The sequence below is a fragment of the Carex rostrata genome, chromosome 18 (assembly GCF_964058835.1).
Source record: "Carex rostrata chromosome 18, lpCarRost1.2, whole genome shotgun sequence".
In the NCBI taxonomy this organism is placed as follows: domain Eukaryota; kingdom Viridiplantae; phylum Streptophyta; class Magnoliopsida; order Poales; family Cyperaceae; genus Carex; species Carex rostrata.
The window spans coordinates 9867706-9891402 of record NC_135935.1 but is presented as its reverse complement, the minus strand read 5'-3'; the positions used below and the strand labels follow the sequence as shown (position 1 = coordinate 9891402).

The 23697-nt window shown below is 36.1% G+C and overlaps 3 protein-coding genes across 3 annotated transcripts; 2 read left to right on the top strand and 1 right to left on the bottom strand.

Moving 5' to 3' along the window:
• Positions 1 to 3713: 3713 nt before the first annotated feature.
• On the top strand, positions 3714 to 4322 carry LOC144569224 (uncharacterized). The gene has a single exon (XM_078319465.1). The coding sequence runs from the start codon at positions 3714 to 3716 to the stop codon at positions 4320 to 4322; it is 609 nt and encodes a 202-aa protein (XP_078175591.1).
• A 1290-nt stretch (positions 4323 to 5612) lies between these two features.
• LOC144569223 (U-box domain-containing protein 70-like) lies at positions 5613 to 7958 on the bottom strand. Its single transcript, XM_078319464.1, has 3 exons — positions 7760 to 7958; positions 6103 to 6202; positions 5613 to 6042 (listed from the first exon to the last, which is right to left on the bottom strand). The coding sequence occupies exons 1-3, from the start codon at positions 7956 to 7958 to the stop codon at positions 5613 to 5615; spliced, it is 729 nt and encodes a 242-aa protein (XP_078175590.1).
• A 4347-nt stretch (positions 7959 to 12305) lies between these two features.
• LOC144569538 (proliferating cell nuclear antigen-like) lies at positions 12306 to 14283 on the top strand. Its single transcript, XM_078319922.1, has 4 exons — positions 12306 to 12719; positions 12799 to 12951; positions 13047 to 13144; positions 13928 to 14283. The coding sequence occupies exons 1-4, from the start codon at positions 12395 to 12397 to the stop codon at positions 14144 to 14146; spliced, it is 795 nt and encodes a 264-aa protein (XP_078176048.1). The 5' UTR covers positions 12306 to 12394; the 3' UTR covers positions 14147 to 14283.
• The last annotated feature ends 9414 nt before the right edge of the window (positions 14284 to 23697 follow it).

Here is a 23697-nt window from a genome sequence, read left to right as displayed (position 1 = left end):
TAGATTAAGAGCTATATAAGGGGGCATTTGGTTAGCGTCATAGGTCATTCCAAGGAACAGAATGATTCTATGGAATGTAATGCCAGGGAATGTCATTCCCGGGCATGTGTTATTTCCACATTTGGTTCGCACATGACTATTACTTTAACATTCTCTGGAATGAGTCATTCTCATGTTTGATTTGCACATAGCTATTCCAATGGCTATAGACATAACTTCACTATTTATTAATTATTAACTAAATAACGTTACGTTACCAAATTTTTGATGTATTGTTTAAAGATAAATTATAAATCAGATAAAATATATTTGAGATGGCATGCCTGTCACATTAACTACGTCTGTCTTTTCAAACTATCTATTATATATTTGTATGTTCTATATTTCTACAGCATTATAATAGTTTGACAATTATTTACATAAACTTAAAATTATAGTTTGACAATTATAATAGTTTGGAAATTAAGAGAGATTTTAGCACCAATATATAGAACCATAGACGGTGCCTTACCGTTTCCCTAGAAGCCGATTTTTTTAAAAATACCCATTAAAAAAATTAATTTAATAAAAATAACCAGATCTGAACAGAAATTTTAAAAATACCCAAACCGCGGATTTTTTCCGCGCTCCAGAATTTTTATTCCGGGCCGCGGAAAAAATTCGCGCTCCGAAAAAAAAAAAAATTAATTTTTGAGCCCGAGCGCGGATATTATCCGCGGGCCGGATTTAAAAATTAATTTTTTTTTTTTTTTTTTTTTTTAGTTTGGAGAAAAAAAATTATTTTTTTGGTCCAACTTTACACTTCTGGTTAACATTTCAAAACGCCTTCAAAAATCATGAAAATTTACCGACATGCATTCTTGACTTCATAGAATAAGACTGTAAAGTTTCATACAAAATCTCAGAACAGATTGTGAGATATCGGCTCTCAAAAATTGCCCGAACTGCTGAAGGAGTGCTTCTGACCCCAACTTTGCACATCTGATTAACATACCAAAACAACTTCAAAAATCATGAAAATTTGCCGACATGCATTCTTGACTTCATAAAATAAGACTGTGAAGTTTCATACAAAAACTCAAAACAGATTGTGAGATATCGGCTCTCAAAAATTGCCCGAACTGCTCTCAAAAAAAGTTGGGCTCAGAAGCACTCCTTCAGCAGTTCGAGCAATTTTTGAGAGCCGATATCTCACGATCTGTTTTGATTTTTTGTATAAAACTTCACAGTATTATTTTATGAAGTCAAGAATGCATGTCGGCAAATTTTCATGATTTTTGAAGTTGTTTTGGTATGTTAATCAGATGTGCAAAGTTGGGGTCAGAAGCACTCCTTCAGCAGTTCGGGCAATTTTTGAGAGCCGATATCTCACAATCTGTTTTGAGATTTTGTATGAAACTTTACAGTCTTATTCTATGAAGTCAAGAATGCATGTCGGTAAATTTTGATGATTTTTGAAGGTGTTTTGATATGTTAACCAGAGGTGTAAAGTTGGACCAAAAAAATAAATTTTTTTCTCCAAACTAAAAAAAAAAAAAAAAAAAATTATTTTTAAATCCGGCCCGCGGATAATATCCGCGCTCGGGCTCAAAAATTAATTTTTTTTTTCTTTTTTTTTTTGGGGCGCGAATTTTTTCCGCGGCCCAGAATAAAAATTCCGAAGCGCGGAAAAAATCCGCTGTTTTGATATTTTTAAAATTTCTGTTCAGGTCTGGTTATTTTTATTAAATTAATTTTTTTAATGGGTATTTTTAAAAAAATCGGCCCTAGAAGTCAACGAGGCAAACTTAATTTCAAACCAAAATTATCAATGTAGTCTCATTGTCATTCTTTTATATAAATTTTTGGAGTGCAAGTCCCAATGTAGCTTTACTATGTCCTTACTGTATTTAAATTCTAAGTATATGGTTCTGTTTAGATAAGGGAATGAAGGGGAGCGGCAGATGTATAATGCCTACAAATTGATAACATTGAAATAAAATAAAATAAAAAACTCAACTAAATTTTAGTGGCAATTATGTTCTTAAATTTTAGACACTATTAAAACGATAATAACAATAATTAACAAGAGTTCATAGTTGAAACCTATGGGGACATTGATCGTGATTCATGATCATATTAATAAAATTTAAGCATTTTCCACACTACTTTATATTGAAAGTAAGCTACTAGCTTAAGTTAGTTGAGATTGTAATTTTATTCCTTATGAATAGGTATTAACAACTTAAATAATGAGTAGTTAAATTTGAAATGTTGTGAGAACTAATTAATTTGATGTATTTTTCTGATAATGAATTTTTCATAAGTTCGGAGAAGAGTATTACGAAGAATATATTTTATTAGTACATATTACGAAGATGGCATATGTGTATATATATCGAGCCATAGAAATTTGAGAGATTGTTCAATAATTAAATTACCTTTAATATTTTGATATTTGTAATTAATTTTAAAAAAATAAAAACATATGTGGGACGAAAATAATTAACACTATTCTATTTTACTCCTATTTTTAAATTAAGTTACAGCACTTCTAATGATAACAAAATTTGTATGGATTAATTGCTTGAAACAATTCATATAAAATAGATAAATATATCAGACTGAACTAACATCACTAACAAGCTTTCTAAAATTAACAACTCACTACTTTTTGAATATTAATTATATTATATGACTTGAAATAAATAATTAACTACATGCATGTACTGTAAACATTATAAATTGAGTAACTAACATATGCAACACAAAATATAAAATTTGATTTCCAGACACATTTAATATAGATATAATGTTGTGCAGTTTGGGTTAATTATTTGGACTTAAAAAAAAATGTGAGAAATAATTGAAGCACAAAAACCGTAAAGCATTTTAATCCCCATTGGACAACGCTATGACGATCTGAGCCAATTAAGCTAATGATTATTTCTCACAAAAACCGTAAATCATTTTCCCCCACACTACAAAGTACAAACCGATCAAAGCGAACCCTCCCTAGACCCTAGTGACTACATCCTTTTTTCTTAAAATTAAATTAAAAAGTTGGTTTGTCACGAAATAAACTAATGATTAATTTTCTCAACAATAACAAAGGTTAAACCGTTGATTTTGATTCATAGTAGAATAAACCGAATCAATATATAGATTGATCAACTCTTAGTCACACCTACACACTACTAAGAAAACATATCGCACTTCTTCAAAAAAAAAAAAAAAAACTTTGATGCAGCCAAGCTCCTAATATCCGAATTAGGGGTTGTTTCTTTAGATTTGAATTCCCTGTTCGACACAATCCAAACTGATGCGCTCCAATTGAAAACATTACTCGGAGAAGAGAACCAATTGACAAGAACTAGTCGATCAAGCATCAGCATAAGGTCCTATTCAGCTACTGAGAGTGTGAATAACACCACACAACAGTTCGAATTAAGTTATGAGTCGACACAAGACAGTGCTGCCATGTCAGAGGTCAAGAATACAATAGACTGCCTTGACGGCCGCTTAAAGCAGTGTCTCATAAAAAAACAGCTGTTGATTCATTGCTGGATACTGAGATCGGTAAAGGACGCTTTGAAGAGTTCATGTACCATGGTCTGATAGTACCAGTCAAACATGAGCACTGTGATGAGGTCCATGCATTCAGAGTATATCCATGGATCCGTCAGTAGCTGATCGAAGCAGCGAAAGAAAACAATTTCTTGGAGCTTGATCCCATGGGAAATCCTGTTGTCGGTACAACTAATTGTGTGATTCTGATGAAGGGGCAAAAACATGTGCGAGCACGAGTGCGGTCTTTTGGTAGGTCCAGCAATCAGGGTTTGCTATCCGTATACAATGTCGACCAACAATATGTGCATCTCGACAGGTCATGGTTCTCTGGCCAGAAAAAAATGGGCACTTTCCAGGTTGGGAGGTGTACTGCCTCCAGCGAACACCATACCGAGCTTGTGAAAGAATGGTTGTTGAAGGGTATCGGGGCTTGTAGGAACTTGAGGTATCTCAGCCTCAGAGGAATCTCTAGAATTGAGTCCCTTCCTGTTTCAATTGGAGATCTTTACTGTCTCATAATTCTCAATGTTAGAGCGTGCCACAACCTCGAAAAGTTGACTGTTTCTGTCACATCATTGAAGATGTTGCAGTACCTAGATGTATTAGAGTGCTATTTGCTTGATCAAATGCCTCGAGGCCTCGGTCAGCTCGTCAACCTAGAAGTGCTAAAAGGCTTTGTGATTGGGAGCACGAAAAGCAAAGACCCGTGTGGTCTGATAGAGCTGACGAGGCTAGAGAAGCTAAGAAAGCTCAGCATCAGCATAGGCTGTTAGTCAGTGGCAACCGATGACGAGCTCCAACAATTGGCCAGGTTAGAAAACCTGCGGTATCTTTCAGTAACATGGGGAGTGGTAGCATCACACAAGAAACAGTCACTTGTTTCAAATGCTGGTAAAGTCAAGACAGCCGAGAGCATTGAAGACATGTGTCTCTGTCTTCCCCCGAAAATTGAAAAGCTTGATCTTCGTCGCTGTGTACCATTTAGTGTATTAATTTCCTGATTGGCTTTTGCCGACAAATTAAGTTGGCGGCTGGGCTGTCGAGGTATTGCGACTGAGATTCCTGAGAAATCTCAAATGTGACCTAGGTGGCGGAACCGAGCAGATCGGCCTAGGGTGAGGTAGAGCCGATCTGATCAGATCTAGGTCAGATCGGACCAGAGCATAGGAGCTCCTGTGCGGACCAGTGCTGACCTAGGCGGAGGTAGACGGACCAGGCGGAGCTCCGGCGACGTTCAGGCGGCCCTGGCAGAGGTGAAGGAGGAGGTATGTGCTACAGTACCGCGGGTTTGCTAGTAAAATGCAAACCCGCGGTACTGAAATGACCGACCGACCTGCTGTCCACGTACTTTCTTACTGAAATGCAAGCGGGCCGCGCCCACCCACCGGACTTGTACAAGTTGATTATGAAACACTTTGCTGCTTGGTAATCAATGTCAAGAGCGAAGAGAAGAGATAAAGGGCGTATCTGGCAAGCAAAAAACAATCACGAAGAATAAAGAATAGATGTAATGCATTCATTACAAGGAGATATTTTAACCCTCGATGAAACTAAAAAACATCCACCAAGTTACTTACATAATATTGACGATGAACTTACCAACTTGATAAAGTCTCGGTTGATTAAAATAAATATAAATAACCAGCTGCACAAACAAACAAGCTTGTATTTTTTTTTTTTTTTTTTTAAAAGAAGGCAGAAATGCCCATCCATTAATAGAAAAGAGAGTCCTGCAATAAGAACTGACAGAAATGCTTTCATCAGTAAAGCATGCAAAGTGTCGTCAGGCAACCACGATGTGCCCGACAAACAAAAACAACAAAAAGGCTCTAACAAGGGAGCCAACAACAGGTATGTCATGGAAACACTCCATGCTTATTACAAGCAAGCAAATAAAATGACTACTAAGCAACTATTGCATGTGCAAGTGATCTCTACAAATAAGCTTGTATAGAAAGTTATTAATTACAAAATCAACGATGGAATAAAGAAGCTGCCCATGACGACGATTGTGATGCAGAAGCAACATCTGCCATGGACTTCATTTCCTTCCAGACTATGGTCTACAAATCAGGCCTATTTATTCTCATTGTATCGCTGCATCTTAGACCCAATGAGATCATCTTATCGGCCTCCTTAAATGGCCAGGGACCTACCGAAGCATCAATTAATTCCTTTAATGTACCTTTCCTATGTTCCTCCTCCACCGATTGCCTTATACCCCATGGGTCTTTGCATGTCACAAGCTGCAATAACATAATGCCAAATGAATAAACATCATTTTGAGGAGTCATTTTCCCCGTTGTGAAGTACTCCGGGTCAATGTAACCAAATGTTCCCTTTAGACAATCTGTAATGTGGAATGGTTGACTTGCATTGGTTGTCCGGTTAAGTTGACGACAGAGGCCAAAATCGCTTAGTTTGCTAACACTGTTCAAATCAAGAAGGACGTTGTCGGGTTTGAGATCACCATGCACAATACCATGAGGTTTGCTACAGTGTAGGAAGCTTAGTGCATCGCAAATCTCAAATGCAATACGAACTCATGCTTGCCATGAGAGGGGTGAAGTGTTGTTTTCACATCGTAGACGGTCTTCAAGGCTACCATTTGGTAGGTACTCATAAATAAGTGCATGGTTCTCTGCACAGGCCCCTATGAGTTTCACAAGGTTTGGATGTTGCAATTTGCTGAGGACTTCAACCTATGATGTTAAAATTAAATAACTTCTGGTTAATTGGAAAATATAAACTCTCCATAGACCTAGATGTTTATGAATGCTTAAAATTTATACATATTTTCCTTTTCTCAAAAAAAAAAAAAATAATATACATATTTCCAATGCAAAGGTTGAACTACTTTTACCAAAATATACTACAGAGCATATGTGTGTGTGTGTGTGTGTAGTTTCACGTTCTTGTCTTCTTGATCTATTCTTTCTGTACATTGCATTAGTTTAATCGGTGGTTGTTTATCATTTCTTTACATACTTAAAAAATATACACTTGAGATGTGAGGTATTTAAGGGATCAAGGATCAACAAAGTGATATTATGAGCAGGCAGAAAAAAGCCATCAAGACATTATAATGGTTCATATTTTCTTGAAGTAGAAATATCTCACTCAAGTAAAGGCTTATTTATATCCCAAAGAAAATATGTCAAAAGAAACAAGTAAATTGGGAGCTAAACCAGCCAATACTCTAATGGAAACCAATATTAAACTTGAAATTGAAGATGGTGAAACACTACCTGACATAGGACAATATCAAAGGTTGGTATGCAAGTTAATTTACCTTACAGTTACCAAACCTGACATTGCCTTTGCAGTTAGTGTTATAAGCCAATTTATGCATGCTCCATGCACTAGTCACTTGAGTGCAATTGATAGAATACTAAGATATCTTAAATGCACTCCAGGTTAAGGAATTTGGATGAAGAAAAATAGTTCTAACGATGTGGTTGGTTTTTTTAATGCAGATTGGGTCGGTAGTTGCGATAGAAAATCAACCACAGGCTTTTGTACCTTTGTAGGTGACAACCTGGTCACTTAGAAGAGCAGGAAGCAGAATGTTGTGGCAAGATCAAGTGCGGAAGCAGAATATCGAGCCATGACATCCACTGCAAGTGAGCTCATCTGGATCAAACAACTACTCAATGACATGAAGATAAAGCTCAAAGGAACAATGCAAATGTATTGTGACAACCAAGTTGCACGACATATTGCATCAAATCCAGTGTTCAATGAAAGGACAAAGTACATAAAGATCGATTGTCACTTTTTCAGAAAAAAAAAAAGTACAGTCGGGAGAAATAGAAACCTCATTTGTTAGAAGCAAAGACCAATTGGTAGATGTCTTCACCAAAGCACTTGACAAATCCAGCCATGTAAACATACTCGACAAGTTGGGCTCAATCAATTTATTTGAACCCAACTGGAGAGAGAGTATTGAGGAATAAAATTCTTAGCCCTAGAAAATATTCATCATTGGCATATATAGTTTAGGCAACAAATAAGCTAGCTTCTAATTACATAGCTGTCAAGCTATTTGAGGTACCTAGCTAGCTTTATCCTTGTAAATCTTTTGTAATTAAGACACAACTAGGCTATAAATACTCATGTACAACCTTTTTAAAGATCAGTAAGAACAATTGTTCAACAGTTCTCTTCATTTCCAAAAATTCAATAGTTCATGACAGGGAAAAGTACTGACCGAATATGGTGTTGGTGGGGTTTTTGTCGGCCTGGATCGCAGCAGCTTCACCTATCAGCCGCCTGTTAGGCGTGAACGCAACACATGATGGGGTTGTCATGTTGCCTTGATCATTCGCAATGATCTCCACACGTCCATCATGCCAGACTCCAACACATGAATAGTCTATGCCGAGATAGATCCCAATTGCCGGTGTCATCTTGCTTGTGTCTGTCGAAACTTAATTTTTCAAAGACATGAATGAGTTCATGAAATTTTAAATCAAAGAAGATTTTGGGACCAGGTTTACCAGTTAGTTTTCGTACTTGGGTAAGAGGGACTATTAAATAAGAGTAACTCTATTCTTTATGCCCAAGTTGTTCGTCTATTTAACTTGTGCCATTCTTTTATTCCATTATTTTTTTTTTTATGACAAATTAATTTATATATTGAAACTATAATTTGGTTCTGTGTCACAGTCAAGGTACCATTTGGACCAAGTGTACTCCCTCCTGTCCTTCTCAGAGGTAATTTACTATGTGTTAACTACAACTTACAAGTCAAGCCAATGGTATCATGAATTTCCCCGCAATTTCACAATTAATTATTTATCATTAATGTAACCATCAGATCATTATTTTGGGTACCAATAGTACCACTTGAGGGAAACAAGCAGATCGGAAGCTTACCTAGAGAACCCATATTACAAAAACAAATGGAATATTAGGAAATGTAGGTCTAGCATGACGGTCCTCGTCTCTCTCTAACTCTAAACATGAATGCATTATTTCTTGTCCATTCTATGATTTTTCATTTTATCTGGTCAGCGCTAATTGCTGATGGTATCGTCCCATGATGTAACAATAAACAATTTATTTTTGCTTCATTAATTCATTTTTATTGGTATATCATGGGACGATACCATCAGCAATTTAGCATGAGCTAATGAAATGAAAAATCATAGAATGGACGAGAAATGTAATCCAGCAATCAGTTTTTCATTTGGTAATTTGAAGATCCAAAATTCAGATTCAAAATGCAAATTTGAAAATTTTCAAAAGTAGGAGGATCCTGACGTTTTTTGTTTTGAGGAAAATTTGAAGCGTGCATTCTAAAATTAATAACATGTTATAAAAAAATGTATCATATTCGTCCATGCCGCCTTTTCATGACTCCAGAATATGCGTTCTGAGAAAAACAAGATTCTATTTAGCTCTCATCCTAACCGTTCAAATTGTACCCACGTACGGCTTGGATTAATTACTTGAATCGTCTCTTTCTTCATGTCAATCTGACATATTGCCCGATCTCCTATTATCTTCCAGTAAAATAAAGAATTACTATGTCAGTACTTCAGCGGGGAAGGTTAAAGGATAAAAATTATATATTATTTAGCAAACAAAGAAAGAGAAATTGGTTGGGATCGATGAAGAGCAGGGGCGGACCCAGTAGGGTCATGATAGCTGTTCTTTCTGAATTTTGAAATTTAGTGAAAATCTACATGTTCGAACATTTGCTCCTAACCTCTTCTGAAATTTTGTGTCCTTTTTTAGAATATTGATTTGTAATTAGTGTTAAATGTATGGTTAGAATTATGATAATTTTTTTGAATTCTAATTGGTAATTACAATTAAAAATCAAAGTATTGGAAATAAGAAGTTCGAGCATTGAAAATTAGAATTTTTTTTTTTCTAAAAAAAAAAGACCATAGCAGTGACTTCTAGGATACTAAAAATTAGAAGTTAGAACATTTTTTTTAATCTAGTACTCAATTAGCTAATGGGTTTGAATCTGATTAATCATTTAAAATCGATTCAATATTTTTTGTCCCCCTTAGGAGTGCAAACAAATCAAATAGTGGTAAACCTATATATAGGGCTGCAAACGAATCGAACCAAATCGAATTAGGTCAAGTTCGAATTCGAAATTATTTCGAACCGAATCCAATTCGAAATTGAAATAGATTTCGAACCTAAAAGGTCAGTTCGAATTTGATTCGGTATAATTCGAACTAGTTCGATTTGATTCGAAATTAGTTCGAAATTGAGAGCAATTCAAACTGGTTTAGCCGATTTTGCAACGCCGTCTGATGCAAAGGAGGGGTTAGCTGGCGCAGTTGATTTCTCGGGGCGAGAGGAAACGCCAAAGGAGCTGGTGTTGGTGGTTGTAAATTGGTCGGAGGAGAGACACTTGAGACGTGACTGGAGGCGACGGTGGAGGAAGAGCTTGAAGAAAACACCGTAGAGCTTAACAGCGACACTAGGCATGGCGTTTTAATGGATGTGATGATGAAGATGGGATGAGAATGAGGTAGGAAGCAGGAAGCAGGATTCGCTACTACCTATACTAGCACGTACATTATGTGGCGGGTGCACACTGGCAATAAAGGTCCATAGACCATGGGTCCCAATATCAGTGGTTTGACATGCGTAAGTACTGTATCGTAACATTCGGACTTGTGTCAGTGGAGCTTACTTTATATTAAAGTAGACACTGGCAAGTGGTTCCCACGTAATGCAAAGGTAATTTCAATTCGAACTGGGCCTGGTTCGCGAACCATACGAATCGAATTAGGCCTGGTTCGAATTCGAAATTGAATTAATTTCGAATCGAACTGGTTTGAATTAATTTCGAACCGAATTTCTTTCGAATCGAATTTTTTTCGAACTTTTTTGAATCGAACTCGAATCGAATCACGAATCTCGAATTTTTTGTGCACCCCTACCTATATATGTATCTGCTTTTGTTTCGAATACCGATCATATATTAGACGGATACAGATCAGATATTGTATCCGTAATTTTATAATAGAAATTTTTCATGTCTAAACCATTCAGTTTGATATCCATATTAAAATGTGTTTGGAGATCAAATTTTATATTTTTTTAGAAATTTTTTGCTACTTTTTTAGAATTTTTGAAAATCACGATTTTAATAAAAACAACGATTTTCAAAAATTCTAAAAAAATAGTAAAAATTTTCAAAAAAATATAAAATTTGGTATACAAGCACATTTTAATATGGAGAACATATTAAACTCTTTAGATTGACTGTTTGAACTTTGAATCAACAGTTTATAGTTCAATGTACAAGAAGGATTATACATCGCAATGCACCATAGCCCAATTCAATTTTTGAATACAGACAGATATCCATATCCGCACATATATGTATCTAATTTTTTAATACAGACAAATAATATCAATTCGATTGAACCCCTAGCCGCTCCTCCGAGCGAAAATTTTGAATGCTGAGAGAGTTTCATGTCACGGTTTATTTGGTTTATTTGGTGAATAAAGAAGATGAGAAGTATAAAGTAAAGGAATCTAAGGAGAGAGATGGGCCAAGCAACTCTGTTGTGGGCTGAGAAGAGATATTAATATGGGCTACACATTTTGTAAAAGCTGCTGCTTTCAAATCTTACTACTTTTGTTTTTAACTTTTTGTCTTAGTTAATTATATGTATCTTTTACTGTGGACACGTGTTAGAGTGAGACATCATCAAATTAGTAGAAAAGGAAAAAAAAAAAAAAAAAAAAGAATAGATGGAAGGAACTATTCAGGAACTAAGAATTAAGTTGTTTCTTTATTTCTTCTTTTTCTTCTTTTCCTCTCAAGTTGCTTCCAATTTCGTTTTAATTACTCAAAAATTGAAAAAAATTTGAAAAACAACAGATTGGGTTGTGACATTTCATGTTCCCTCTATTTAGTGATTTCAAAGATTATTTTTCTAAACTGCAATGTAAGATCTAGAGTAGAACTAGGATGTTCTTAAGCTCCAAAGTGTTTGGTGAGCTTAATTCCAAAACTCATCAAATCAGTTTCAAATGATGAATCCGAACCGTTGGAACCCGCCTAACTAACGAGTGATGTGTCTACATGTGAAAATTTTAAACATTCGAATTAATTTAGTATAAAGTCAATTGATCAAAATTAGAAGGTTAATAAATTAATTTTTGTGCATTCACTTTTTGAACGTTTTTTTACCATTTAACTTTATACTAAATTAATTCGAATGTTTAAAATTTTCACATGTAGACGCATCACTTGTAGATAGGTGAGTTTCAACGGTTCGAATTCATTATTTAAAACTAATTTAATAAATTTTGGAGTTAAGCTCACCAAACACTTTGGTGAGCTTAAGAACACCCTAGTTCTAATAATAAGGAAAATTGCTTACGTGCAGCTCCAAATATATATATATATATATATATATTGAGAAATAATAAGCAGCCACACCCACATTCTTCAGAGTTCAGACCCCAAAAAAAAAAGGAATAAATAAATAGGCAGCCACATTCGTTATTCCCACGCACTGATTCAACAGATATTTACTTCATGCCAACGTGTTAGTTTACTATTGGAAAGAATCAGCTAGTTCTGAGAATTGATACCACCTGCTTTTCCGTCGCAAATACGGAACCATAGTTCGACTATGCACATCCCTCTCTTTTATAAAAAATTAACTGGAGAGCTCTTGACAATCATACGTTCTGAATTACACAATTGAACAGAACCGGCTTCACCATTCATAGAACCACTGGCGAGGATTCAATTCAACGTCTCTTCTCCTCTCTGTTCCTTCGACTCGACGACTTCTACTTCTCTCGTACAAATACTCCTCCCTTCACCTCTCTTCATCATCAAGTCAGAAGCATGTTAGAACTGAGGCTATCACAAGGTGTTCTTCTCAAGAAGATTCTAGAATCCGTGAAGGATCTCCTCTCAAACGTCAATTTTGATTGCTCCTCTTCCAATGGTCTATGCCTCCAGTCAATGGATTCCAGCCACGTGGCACTCGTATCTCTCCAATTGCTTCCCCATTCCTTTGAAAGGTTCAGATGCGATCGTAACCTCACCATGGGCATTAACCTCGCACACTTGTCAAGGCTTCTAAAATGTGCAGCAAATGAAGATGTAATCACGATCAAGGCCGATGATCAAAATCCTGATACAATGTCTCTCATGTTTGAAAACCCGAGTGAGTTCTTAGTTTCATTTTCATGCTGTGATCAATTAAGATGTAGCTATTTAAGTTGTTACCAGTATTTTTTTTTCAGAGCATGACAGAATATCAGACTTTGAAATGAAGCTGATGGATATTGAATCAGAGCATCTTCACATTCCTGATACAAGTTATGAAGCAACAGTTAGAATGCCTTCACAGGAGTTTGCACGGATTTGCAAGGATCTCAGCACAATTGGAGATACTGGTACTTACTGTTACCTGTTTAAAGTTGTTACTGTTTCTCTGCATCATTTGTGTTCTTCTTCTTATTTGTTATGTGCTGTGCTTTTATTGTGGCAGTTGTTATATCTATCACAAAGGAAGGTGTAAAATTTTCAGTAAGTGGTGCAATTGGGAATGTAAATATCATATGTCGACATAACATCTCTGTAGTCAAGGTAATAGGCATTTCAAATTTTCAATATCAGTCAAGGGCGAATTCAGGATTTTTGTTAGGGGGCAGAAAAATAGTGAACCGGATTTAAATAGTTAATTAGATCCAAACCCATTAGTTAATCGGGTACTAGATAAAAAATAATACTTTAACTTATAATTTTCAATGCTCTGAATTATTATTGTTGATGCTCTGACTTATAATTCTAACTACCAATCATAATATAAGAAAATTATTTTAATTTTAACCTTAAATTTATCCCAAATTACAAATCAGAATTTCAGAGGGGATAAAAAAAAAACATTCAGGAAGAAAAGTCGGTTGGAGCGATAAATATCCGTAAAAATTTAAAATTCAGGGAAGAAACTGGCCACCTGGTCCAACGTGGGTCCGCCTTAAGTTACCAGTAATAAATTAGATCGTTGTATTTTATCTATCCATCAGTCCTACTTGGTATTGAGACACACCAGTAATAAATTCTGAAATTTCAAATTTTTCATCATTTAATATTTTTCTATGTTGAAACAAACTCTTTACAGAGATCAGAGATCACAGAACCGTAGATCAAAAGATGAAACGAGATAATGGGTAAAGATTTTTCACAACACAATTTTGGCTTCACGCAGCGCATGAACCATATGGAGTTTTGTTTATCTTCTATAGTTTGTGCGTTGCATGAAGTTAAAACTTCTTTGTTAAAATCTTTACTCCGAGATAACCTTATAAAACCATAAAATCTGCGAGAAAACTTTCATATTTGATAATATAAACCGATCAATTTTTACAGCCAGATGAATCGACCGTGATAGAGATGAAGGAACCGGTTTCACTCTCCTTTCCTCTTCGATATCTCAATTCCTTCACAAAATCGACACCTCTTTCGAGCAATGTAATTATAAGCATGTCGCATGATTTGCCAATGGTTGTAGAGTACAAGATTTCAGGTGCTGGATATATGAGATTTTACTTGGCACCTAAGGTTGAAGATGAAGAAATGGAGGCTTAACAATTTATTCTGCTATTGTATTAATTGTATTGTATAATTTTATTATTATATTCTTTTTCTATAAATATTTAGTATATAGGTATTTTTTCCATTGGATAATTAATAATTAGTAACATATTTGTTTAAATCCTTGTGGTGATTTTAGCTGTGTTTGTTTTCTCAGTAAACATTTTTTTTTCCTTGTGGTGATTTTTTGCTTTTTTTTTTTTTTTGCTATCTTTTAAACCCTTATGAGTTATGATACATATATTTGAAAAATATTGAATTAAAAAAAATAAAATTAAAGATGTGTTATCAGTTCTTATAAAAAAAAATTAATAATCTTATCAAAAAAGTTGTGTTATCAGTTATTTAAATAATACGTCTATTAAATTTTAGTCCATTTAAAATTTGGTCATTTATCCACTAATATTTTACTGCTAAAAATTTAAATTATTTGATGAAAGATAAATGTCTTTCAAAAAGGCCAAACTTTAATACACGTAATATTTAATTAATTGAAATGTATCTATAATATATTTTTGTTAATGTAAATAAATTTTTTAAATATAGTAAAATGCATTATAAAAAGAGGAGGGTTCAAATACCTCCATTTTTTGTGCCTCCATCATGCCTCCATTTTTAAAAACTTTAATAACTCAAAATTTAAATCTTAAAATTCAAAATAAAACCGTTGGATATGAACTACATCATTTTATCTATGCACGTGTAAAAAATTATGGCATTTCAACTTTGTTTTGGTTGTCATCTTGAGCTTGTAAAAATGTATAGTAATGTGGATAATTTATAGACGTTGATTTTTTAACTTATTGATTAACATAAAAGCAAAATCATAATGTGATAATTTTTTATGGGCACATAGAGAAAGTAACATAGATCATATCTAACGGTTTTATTTTAACGTTTAAGTTTTAAACTTTGAGTTATTAAAGTTTTTAAAAATAAATACATGATGGAGGCACAAAAAATGGAGGCATTTGAACTCTTATAAAAAATAGATGAATGTTCAAGTTTGGGTCCAAGCCCGCGCGCTCAGGTCAGAATGAGATATGTTCTCTGAAATGTAAGAGTTAGTATAATTTACAAGGATTGTTTCTAGAAATCATTTCGGGTGAAGATTTTGAGAGAGCAACATATTTGTGCGCTACGTAAACCAAAAACTGCTCTGTCCCTCACAGACTGGTTCCCAACGCAGAGGCGATCATCACAAACAACAATAGCACTAGTTTCTTGTCCTCTCCTCTGTGTGCTTTACAAAAATAATTTTATTTTACTTCACTTTAATTATATCCATATTTTATTTCATGTAACAACTTGGGCCTTGGGCTGCAGGCTGGGTTGGACTTGGGTCTCAAGTCCAGGTTCTAATACTCTTTTAATTTCAATTAATTTCACTTGTCAGTCCCTGACAAGTTTCTCTAAAAAAAAAAAAATAATTGACCTTGCAGATGTTGCGAAGTGGTGAGGGAAGCTCTTTTATTACAATTTTACATCAAATATCACTGCAACTGAATAACAGCAAGGAGCTAATAATGTTAGGTAGTATTGATTGAATGGCGATCCCCTAATATTCAAACAACCAATACAAACAATACTGATACATCAATCCGCTTTTAAATGAGGAAGGTTATCCTCAGAGTCATCGGAGCAATCCTCTTTCAGCTATAATTGTGGAGGCCGCAACACTCTACACCGGAGGCCGCACTCTAAGGAAGGATGAATATACTTCAGATTCCTCCAATTGATTGTACAGAAGAAATCATGCACTGATCGGGGCACACCCTTTGAGGAAGCAGTAGATGTCCCGTATATAGTCAGACTCGTCAAATTAGCAAGCAACAAATCAAGGCTGGTCATGCACTCTAAGTCGAAGTAAAACTGATTAATATTCAGAGTACTCAAATTAATTGCAGGGAACAAATCAAGCACTCGGGACACTTGGGCACTTAACGAAAGTTCGGATTCTGGTAGGTGGGAGTAACCCACAGAGTTTGGATGAAGTTGGCATTTCGCCCACTGAAACAGACTTGTATTCTGGTGGGTGGGCAGTGCTTGTGCAGGCTGAGAAGGCTTCACCTACTCAATCAGCACCTCTGTGACTTTTCGCTGCATGGCTATTATTGTGACGAACGTGAGCGAAAAAAGTAACACCAGTGCTTCTGTGAATGTCAGGTCAGCAAAGTCTCGAGCCCCTTTATTTTCCACTTATGTTTGGCCGAAATCCTGTGAGGTTAGCCGCATCATGGAGATAACAACACAAGTCATGACAGAGATGAGATTCCACCCGTAGAAGAGTCTGCGGATGAAACCAATCGGGATCACCAATTGTTGGATATTGTCGGCTGACAAGGACTGAGTAGCCTTAGTTAAAGACCTTAAATATTGATAAGAAAAATTAAAGAGCCATTCATAATTAATTTCAAGCAAAATTAAAGTTGTCATATATATATATATACACCCTGTGTCTTCGGGGTAGAAGTACCGCCAGCAGCGGAAACATACTAAGAAGAACAACACGGTGACAGACACACGAACCTTTGTTTCCAGAGTGATGAAAATCCCACCTTGCACCAGCATCAGCACCACCCACCCACACACCAGCACTCCCAGCCTGCTGGCCCCCTTCTCCAGTAGCTTTGGTATTGGAACGAACTTCTCCTGCGCTCCTACACTGGTCGACACGAGGCTTCTGTTGTCACCATTGTTCTTCTGCATCGAGTCTGATGAATGCTGCTGATGGCTGGAGGGCATGTCAATTATTACATACGCCATTTATATTGTTCTGTTTTTAAAGAGAACCACTGAGAATTAAAGAGATTTTTCCAAATGATTTCCAGGGCGGTGCTTGGTTTTATAAAATCCTAGTCAAGGGTGAGAGTGCGTAAATCCTGAACCCTAGAAGTCATCAGAACACTTGATCTAATTATTAATCTCTTACATATATAATTATATTAATTAAGTAATTGGTTCATTGTGACATTCCTATATTTTTACATTTAAGGAGCCTTCTCAGAAACTAAACAAAACAAAAAATAATTACAGTAGCCTAGCTAGTCAGTTGCATATCGCCTGGCATTACCACCAACTGCTCGCATACATCCAGTGTTTCATTGTTCTCTCTTAAAGCCATACCATGGCCAATCAACACCGCCTGTTCATGATCTGCCTGCTCTAACTGAAGATCATCATCCAGTCCATGCACCAACCAGTTGCCATCCTAGCTAGGCGTACCATACTTCGAAATGGGGAAGCCGTTCCTCAAGCTCTTGTCCAATGGTCAGGCCTACTACTAGAAGATTCAAGTTGGGAGGACCTTGCCAATTTGGATGAGCTTCGACTTGAGGACAAATCTTCCCATGGGGGTGGGAATGTTACAAAATTGAACCTTCCCCTAAAGGCTTACACAAGATGCAACAAAGATACAATTGCATTCAATCGTTAACTGATGATGCTATATTGAAAAATTACAATTTAGGATTGATTTGAAATCAGCCATTAAGAGGACATCTGAACAGCAAAGGCTTAGGCAGGATTCAGGGGGGATTTAAAGAGATTTGATTTATATTTTAATTAGTACTTTTGTTAGGCAATAATCAAGGGCTAATAGCCTATTAGTGTACCAGTTGACAGAGGAAATAGGTAAGCAATATTCAACAACTCTCTCTCTCTCTCTTTCTCCCCCTTTCTCCCTCTAATCCTATATCTCTTCTATCTTCTACCCTCTATTTTCCTAACTATAGCTCCTACACACAAATTCTCCAAACAATCTGACTACCTAAAAAAAATTATAACAAAGACCTATCAACTAAAATAAGTAACGGCCAAGTCAGCTTTGGCTGACTTCAACCGGTCAGGTACACGAAACAGCCACAAGGAGAAGAAATAAGCTGTGCACCGAAAAAAGAAAGGATATATTGTGAAGGAAACTTATCTTAGAAGCGAAACCGGAAGGCAGTCGTGGTTGTTACATGCGTGCCATTCCAAGAAACCAGCCCACTTCAAGAAAAGCTCCATCTAAATAAAAAAAAGTAGAACTCAAAAATCGGTACTAAACAAGCGTAAAGGTTGTGAGATCTGACCACCTAAAAAAACTATAACAAAAACCTATCAACTAAACCAAGTAACCGCCAAGTCAGCTTTGGCTGACTTCTACCGGTCAAGTACACCAAACAGCTAGAAGGGGAAAAAATAAACCGTGCAACGAAAAAAGAAAATATATATTGTGAAGGGAACTTATCTTACAATCCAAACCGGAAGAAAATCGTGGTTGTTGCATGCGTGTCATTCCAAGAAAACAGCTCACTTCAAGAAATGCTCTATCTACATAAACAAAAGAACAATAAAGGTTCTGAGAGATAACCACCTAAAAGAAACTATAACAAAGCCCTATCAACTAAAACAATTAACCGCCAAGTCAGCTTTGGCTGACTTCTACCGGTCAAGTACACCAAACAGCTAGAAGGGGAAGAAATAAACCGTGCAACAAAAAGAGAAATGATATATTGTGAATGAAACTTATCTTACAAAACAAACTAGAAGGAAATCGTGGTTGTTGCATGCGTGTCATTCCAAGAAAGCAGCCCAACCACCTTAAAAAAATCTTAATCTACATAAATAAAAGAACAATAAATGTTGTGAGATATGACCACCTAAAAGAAACTATAACAAAGCCCTATCAACTAAAACAAGTAACCGCCAAGTCAGCTATGGCTGACTTCTACCGGTCAAATACACCAAACAACTACAAGGGCAAGAAATAAACCGTACAACAAAAAAAGAAAGGATATATTGAGAAGGAAACTTATCTTACAAATCAAACCGGAAGGAAATCATGGTTGTTGCATGCGTGCCACTCCAAGAAAGCAGCCCACTTCAAGAAATGCTCCATCTACATAAACAAAAGAACAATAAAGGTTGTAAAATATGACCACCTAAAAGAAACTATAACAAAGACCTATCAATTAAAACAAGTAACCGCCAAGTCAGCTTTGGCTGACTTCTACCGGTCAAGTGCACCAAACAGCTAGAAGGGGAAGAAATAAACTGTGCAACAAAAAAAGAAAGGATATATTGTGAATGAAACTTATCTTACAAAACAAACCGGAAGGAAATCGTGGTTGCATGCGTGCCATTCCAAGAAAGCAGCTCACTTCAAAAAAACATTCATCTACATAAACAAAAGAACAATAAAGGTTGTGAGAGGTAACCACCTAAAAGAAACTATAACAAAGACAGATCAACTAAAACAAGTAACCGCCAAGTCAGCTTTGGCTGACTTCTACCTGTCAAGTACCCCAAACAGCTAGAAGGGAATGAAATAAACCGTGCAACAAAAAAAGAAAGGATATATTGTGAATGAAACTTATCTTACAAAACAAACCGGAAGGAAATCGTGGTTGTTGCATGCGTGCCATTTCAAGATAGCAGCCCACTTCAAAAAAACCTCCATCTACATAAACAAAAGAACAATAAAGGTTGTGAGATATGACCACCTAAAAGAAACTATAACAAGTAACCGCCAAGTACACCAAACAGCTACAAGGGGAACAAATAAACCGTGCAACAAAAAAAGAAAGGATATATTGAGAAGGAAACTTATCTTACAAAACAAACCGGAAGGAAATCGTGGTTGTTGCATGTGTGCCATTCCAAAAAAGCAGCCCACTTCAAAAAAACCACCATCTACATAAATAAAAGAACAATAAAGGTTGCGAGACATGACCACCTAAAAGAAACTATAACAAAGACCAATCAACTAAAACAAGTAACCGCCAAGTTAGCTTTGGCTGACTTCTACCGGTCAAATACAACAAACAGCTAGAAGGGGAAGAAATAAACAGTGTAACGAAAAAAGAAAGGATATATTGTGAAGGAAACTTATCCTACAAACCAAACCGAAAGGAAATCGTGGTTGTTGCATACGTGCCATTCCAAGAATGCAGCCCACTTCAAAAAAACCTTCATCTACATAAACAAAAGAACAATAAAGGTTGCGAGACATGACCACCTAAAAGAAACTATAACAAAGACCTATCAACTAAAACAAGTAACCGCCAAGTCAGCTGTGGCTGACTTCTACCTGTCAAGTACACCAAACAGCTAGAAGGACAAGAAAAAAACCGTGCAACAAAAAAAGAAAGGATATATTGTGAAGGAAACTTATCTTACAAACTAAACCGGAAGGAAATCGTGGTTGTTGCATGCGTGCCACTTCAAGAAAGCAGCCCACTTCAAGAAATGCTCCATCTACATAAACAAAAGAACAATAAAGGTTGCGAGACATGACCACCTAAAAGAAACTATAACAAAGACCTATCAACTAAAAAAAGTAACCGCCAAGTCAGCTTTGGCTGACTTTTACCGGTCAAGAAAACCAAACAGTTAGAATGGCAAGATATAACAGGTGCAACAAAAAAAAATGATATATTGTGAAGGAAACTTATCTTACAAACCAAACCGGAAGGATATCGTGGTTGTTGCATGTGTCCCATTCCAAGAATACAGCCCACTTCAAAAAAACCTCCATCTACATAAACAAAAGAACAATAAAGGTTGTGAGATATTACCACCTAAAAGAAACTATAGCAAAGACAAATCAACTAAAACAAGTAACCGCCAAGTACACAAAACAGCTACAAGGGGAACAAATAAACCGTGCAACAAAAAAAGAAAGGATATATTGAGAAGGAAACTTATCTTACAAAACAAACCGGAAGGAAATCGTGGTTGTTGCATGCGTGCCATTCCAAAAAAGCAGCCCACTTCAAAAAAACCACCATCTACATAAACAAAAGAACAATAAAGGTTGCGAGACATGACCACCTAAAAGAAACTATAACAAAGACCTATCAACTCAAACTAGTAACCGCCAAGTCAGCTTTGGCTGACTTCTACCGGTCAAGTACACCAAACAGCTAGAAGGGGAACAAATAAACCGTGCAACAAAAAAAAATGATATATTGAGAAAGAAACTTATCTTACAAACCAAACCGGAAGGAAATCGTGTTTGTTGCATGCGTGTCATTCCAAGAATACAGCCCACTTCAAAAAAACCACCATCTACATAAACAAAAGAAACATAAAGGTTGTGAGACATGACCACCTAAAAGAAACTATAACAAAGACCTATCAACTCAAACTAGTAACCGCCAAGTCAGCTTTGGCTGACTTCTACCGGTCAAGTACACCAAACAGCTAGAAGGGAAAGAAATAAACCGTGCAACGAAAAAAGAAAGGATATGCTGAGAAGGAAACTTATCTTACAAACCAAACCGGAAGGAAATCGTGTTTGTTGCATGCGTGCCATTCTAAAAATGCAGCCCACTTCAAAAAAACCTCCATCTACATAAACAAAAGAACAATAAATGTTGCGAGACATGACCACCTAAAAGAAACTATAACAAAGACCTATCAACTAAAACAAGTAACCGCCAAGTCAGCTGTGGCTGACTTCTACCTGTCAAGTACACCAAACAGCTAGAAGGACAAAAAATAAATCGTGCAACAAAAAAAGAAAGGATATATTGTGAAGGAAACTTATCTTACAAACTAACCCGGATGGAAATCGTGGTTATTGCATGCGTGCCACTTGAAGAAAGCAGCCCACTTCAAGAAATGCTCCATCTACATAAACAAAAGAACAATAAAGGTTGCGAGACATGACCACCTAAAAGAAACTATAACAAAGACCTATCAACTAAAAAAAGTAACCGCCAAGTCAGCTTTGGCTGACTTTTACCGGTCAAGAAAACCAAACAGTTAGAATGGCAAGATATAACAGGTGCAACAAAAAAAAGGATATATTGTGAAGGAAACTTATCTTACAAACCAAACCGGAAGGAAATCGTGGTTGTTGCATGTGTCCCATTCCAAGAATACAGCCCACTACAAAAAAACCTCCATCTACATAAACAAAAGAACAATAAAGGTTGTGAGACATGACCACCTAAAAGAAACTATAACAAAGACCTATCAACTAAAAAAAGTAACCGCCAAGTCAGCTTTGGCTGACTTCTACCGGTCAAGTGCACCAAACAGCTAGAAGAGGAAGAAATAAACCGTGCAACAAAAAAAGAAAGGATATATTGTGAAGGAAACTTATCTTACAAACCAAACCGGAAGGATATCGTGGTTGCATGCGTGTCATTCCAAGAAAGCAACCGACTTCAAAAAAACCTCCATCTACATAAACAAAAGAACCATAAAGGTTGTGAGATATGACCACCTAAAAGAAACTATAACAAAGACCTGTCAACTGAAAAAAGTAACCGCCAAGTCAGCTTTGGCTGACTTCTACCGGTCAAGTACACCAAACAGCTACAGGGGAAGAAATAAACCGTGCAACAAAAAAAGAAATGATATATTGAGAAGGAAACTTATCTTATAAACCAAACCGGAAGGAAATCGTGATTGTTTCATGCGTGTCATTCCAAGAATACAGCCCACTTCAAAAAAACTTCCACCTACATAAAGAAAAGAATCATAAAGGTTGTGAGATATGACTACCTAAATGAAACTATAACAAAGACCTATCAACTGAAACAAGTACCCGCCAAGTCAGCTTTGGCTGACTTCTACCGGTCATGTACACCAAACAGCTAGAAGGGCAAGAAATAAACCGTGCAACAAAAAAAGAAAGGATATATTGAGAAGGAAACTTATCTTACAAACCAAACCGGAAGGAAATCGTGATTGTTTCATGCGTGTCATTCCAAGAATACAGCCCACTTCAAAAAAACTTCCACCTACATAAAGAAAAGAATCATAAAGGTTGTGAGATATGACTACCTAAAAGAAACTATAACAAAGACCTATCAACTGAAACAAGTACCCGCCAAGTCAGCTTTGGCTGACTTCTACCGGTCAAGTACACCAAACAGCTAGAAGGGCAAGAAATAAACCGTGCAACAAAAAAAGGAAGGATATATTGTGAATGAAACTTATCTTACAAAACCAAACCGGAAGGAAATCGTGATTGTTGCATTCGTGTCATTCCAAGAAAGCAGCCCACTTCAAAAAAACCTCCATCTACATTAACAAAAGAACAATAAAGGTTGTAAGACATGACCACCTAAAAGAAACTATAACAAAGACCTATCAACTGAAACAAGTAACCGCCAAGTCAGCTTTGGCTGACTTCTACAGGTCAAGTACACCAAACATCTAGAATGGGAAGAAATAAACCGTGCAACAAAAAAAGAAATGATATATTGAGAAGGAAACTTATCTTACAAACCAAACCGGAAGGAAATCGTGGTTGTTTCATGCGTGTCATTCCAAGAATACAGCCCATTTCAAAAAAACTTCCATCTACATAAAGAATAGAACCATAAAAGTTGGGAGACATGACTACCTAAAAGAAACTATAACAAAGACCTATCAAATAAAACAAGTAACCGCTAAGTCAGCTTTGGCTGACTTCTACCGGTCAAGTACACCAAACAGCTAGAAGGGCAAGAAATAAACCGTGCAACAAAAAAACAAAAGAATATACTGAGAAGGAAACTTATCTCACAAACAAACCGGAAGGAAATCGTGGTTGTTCCATGCGT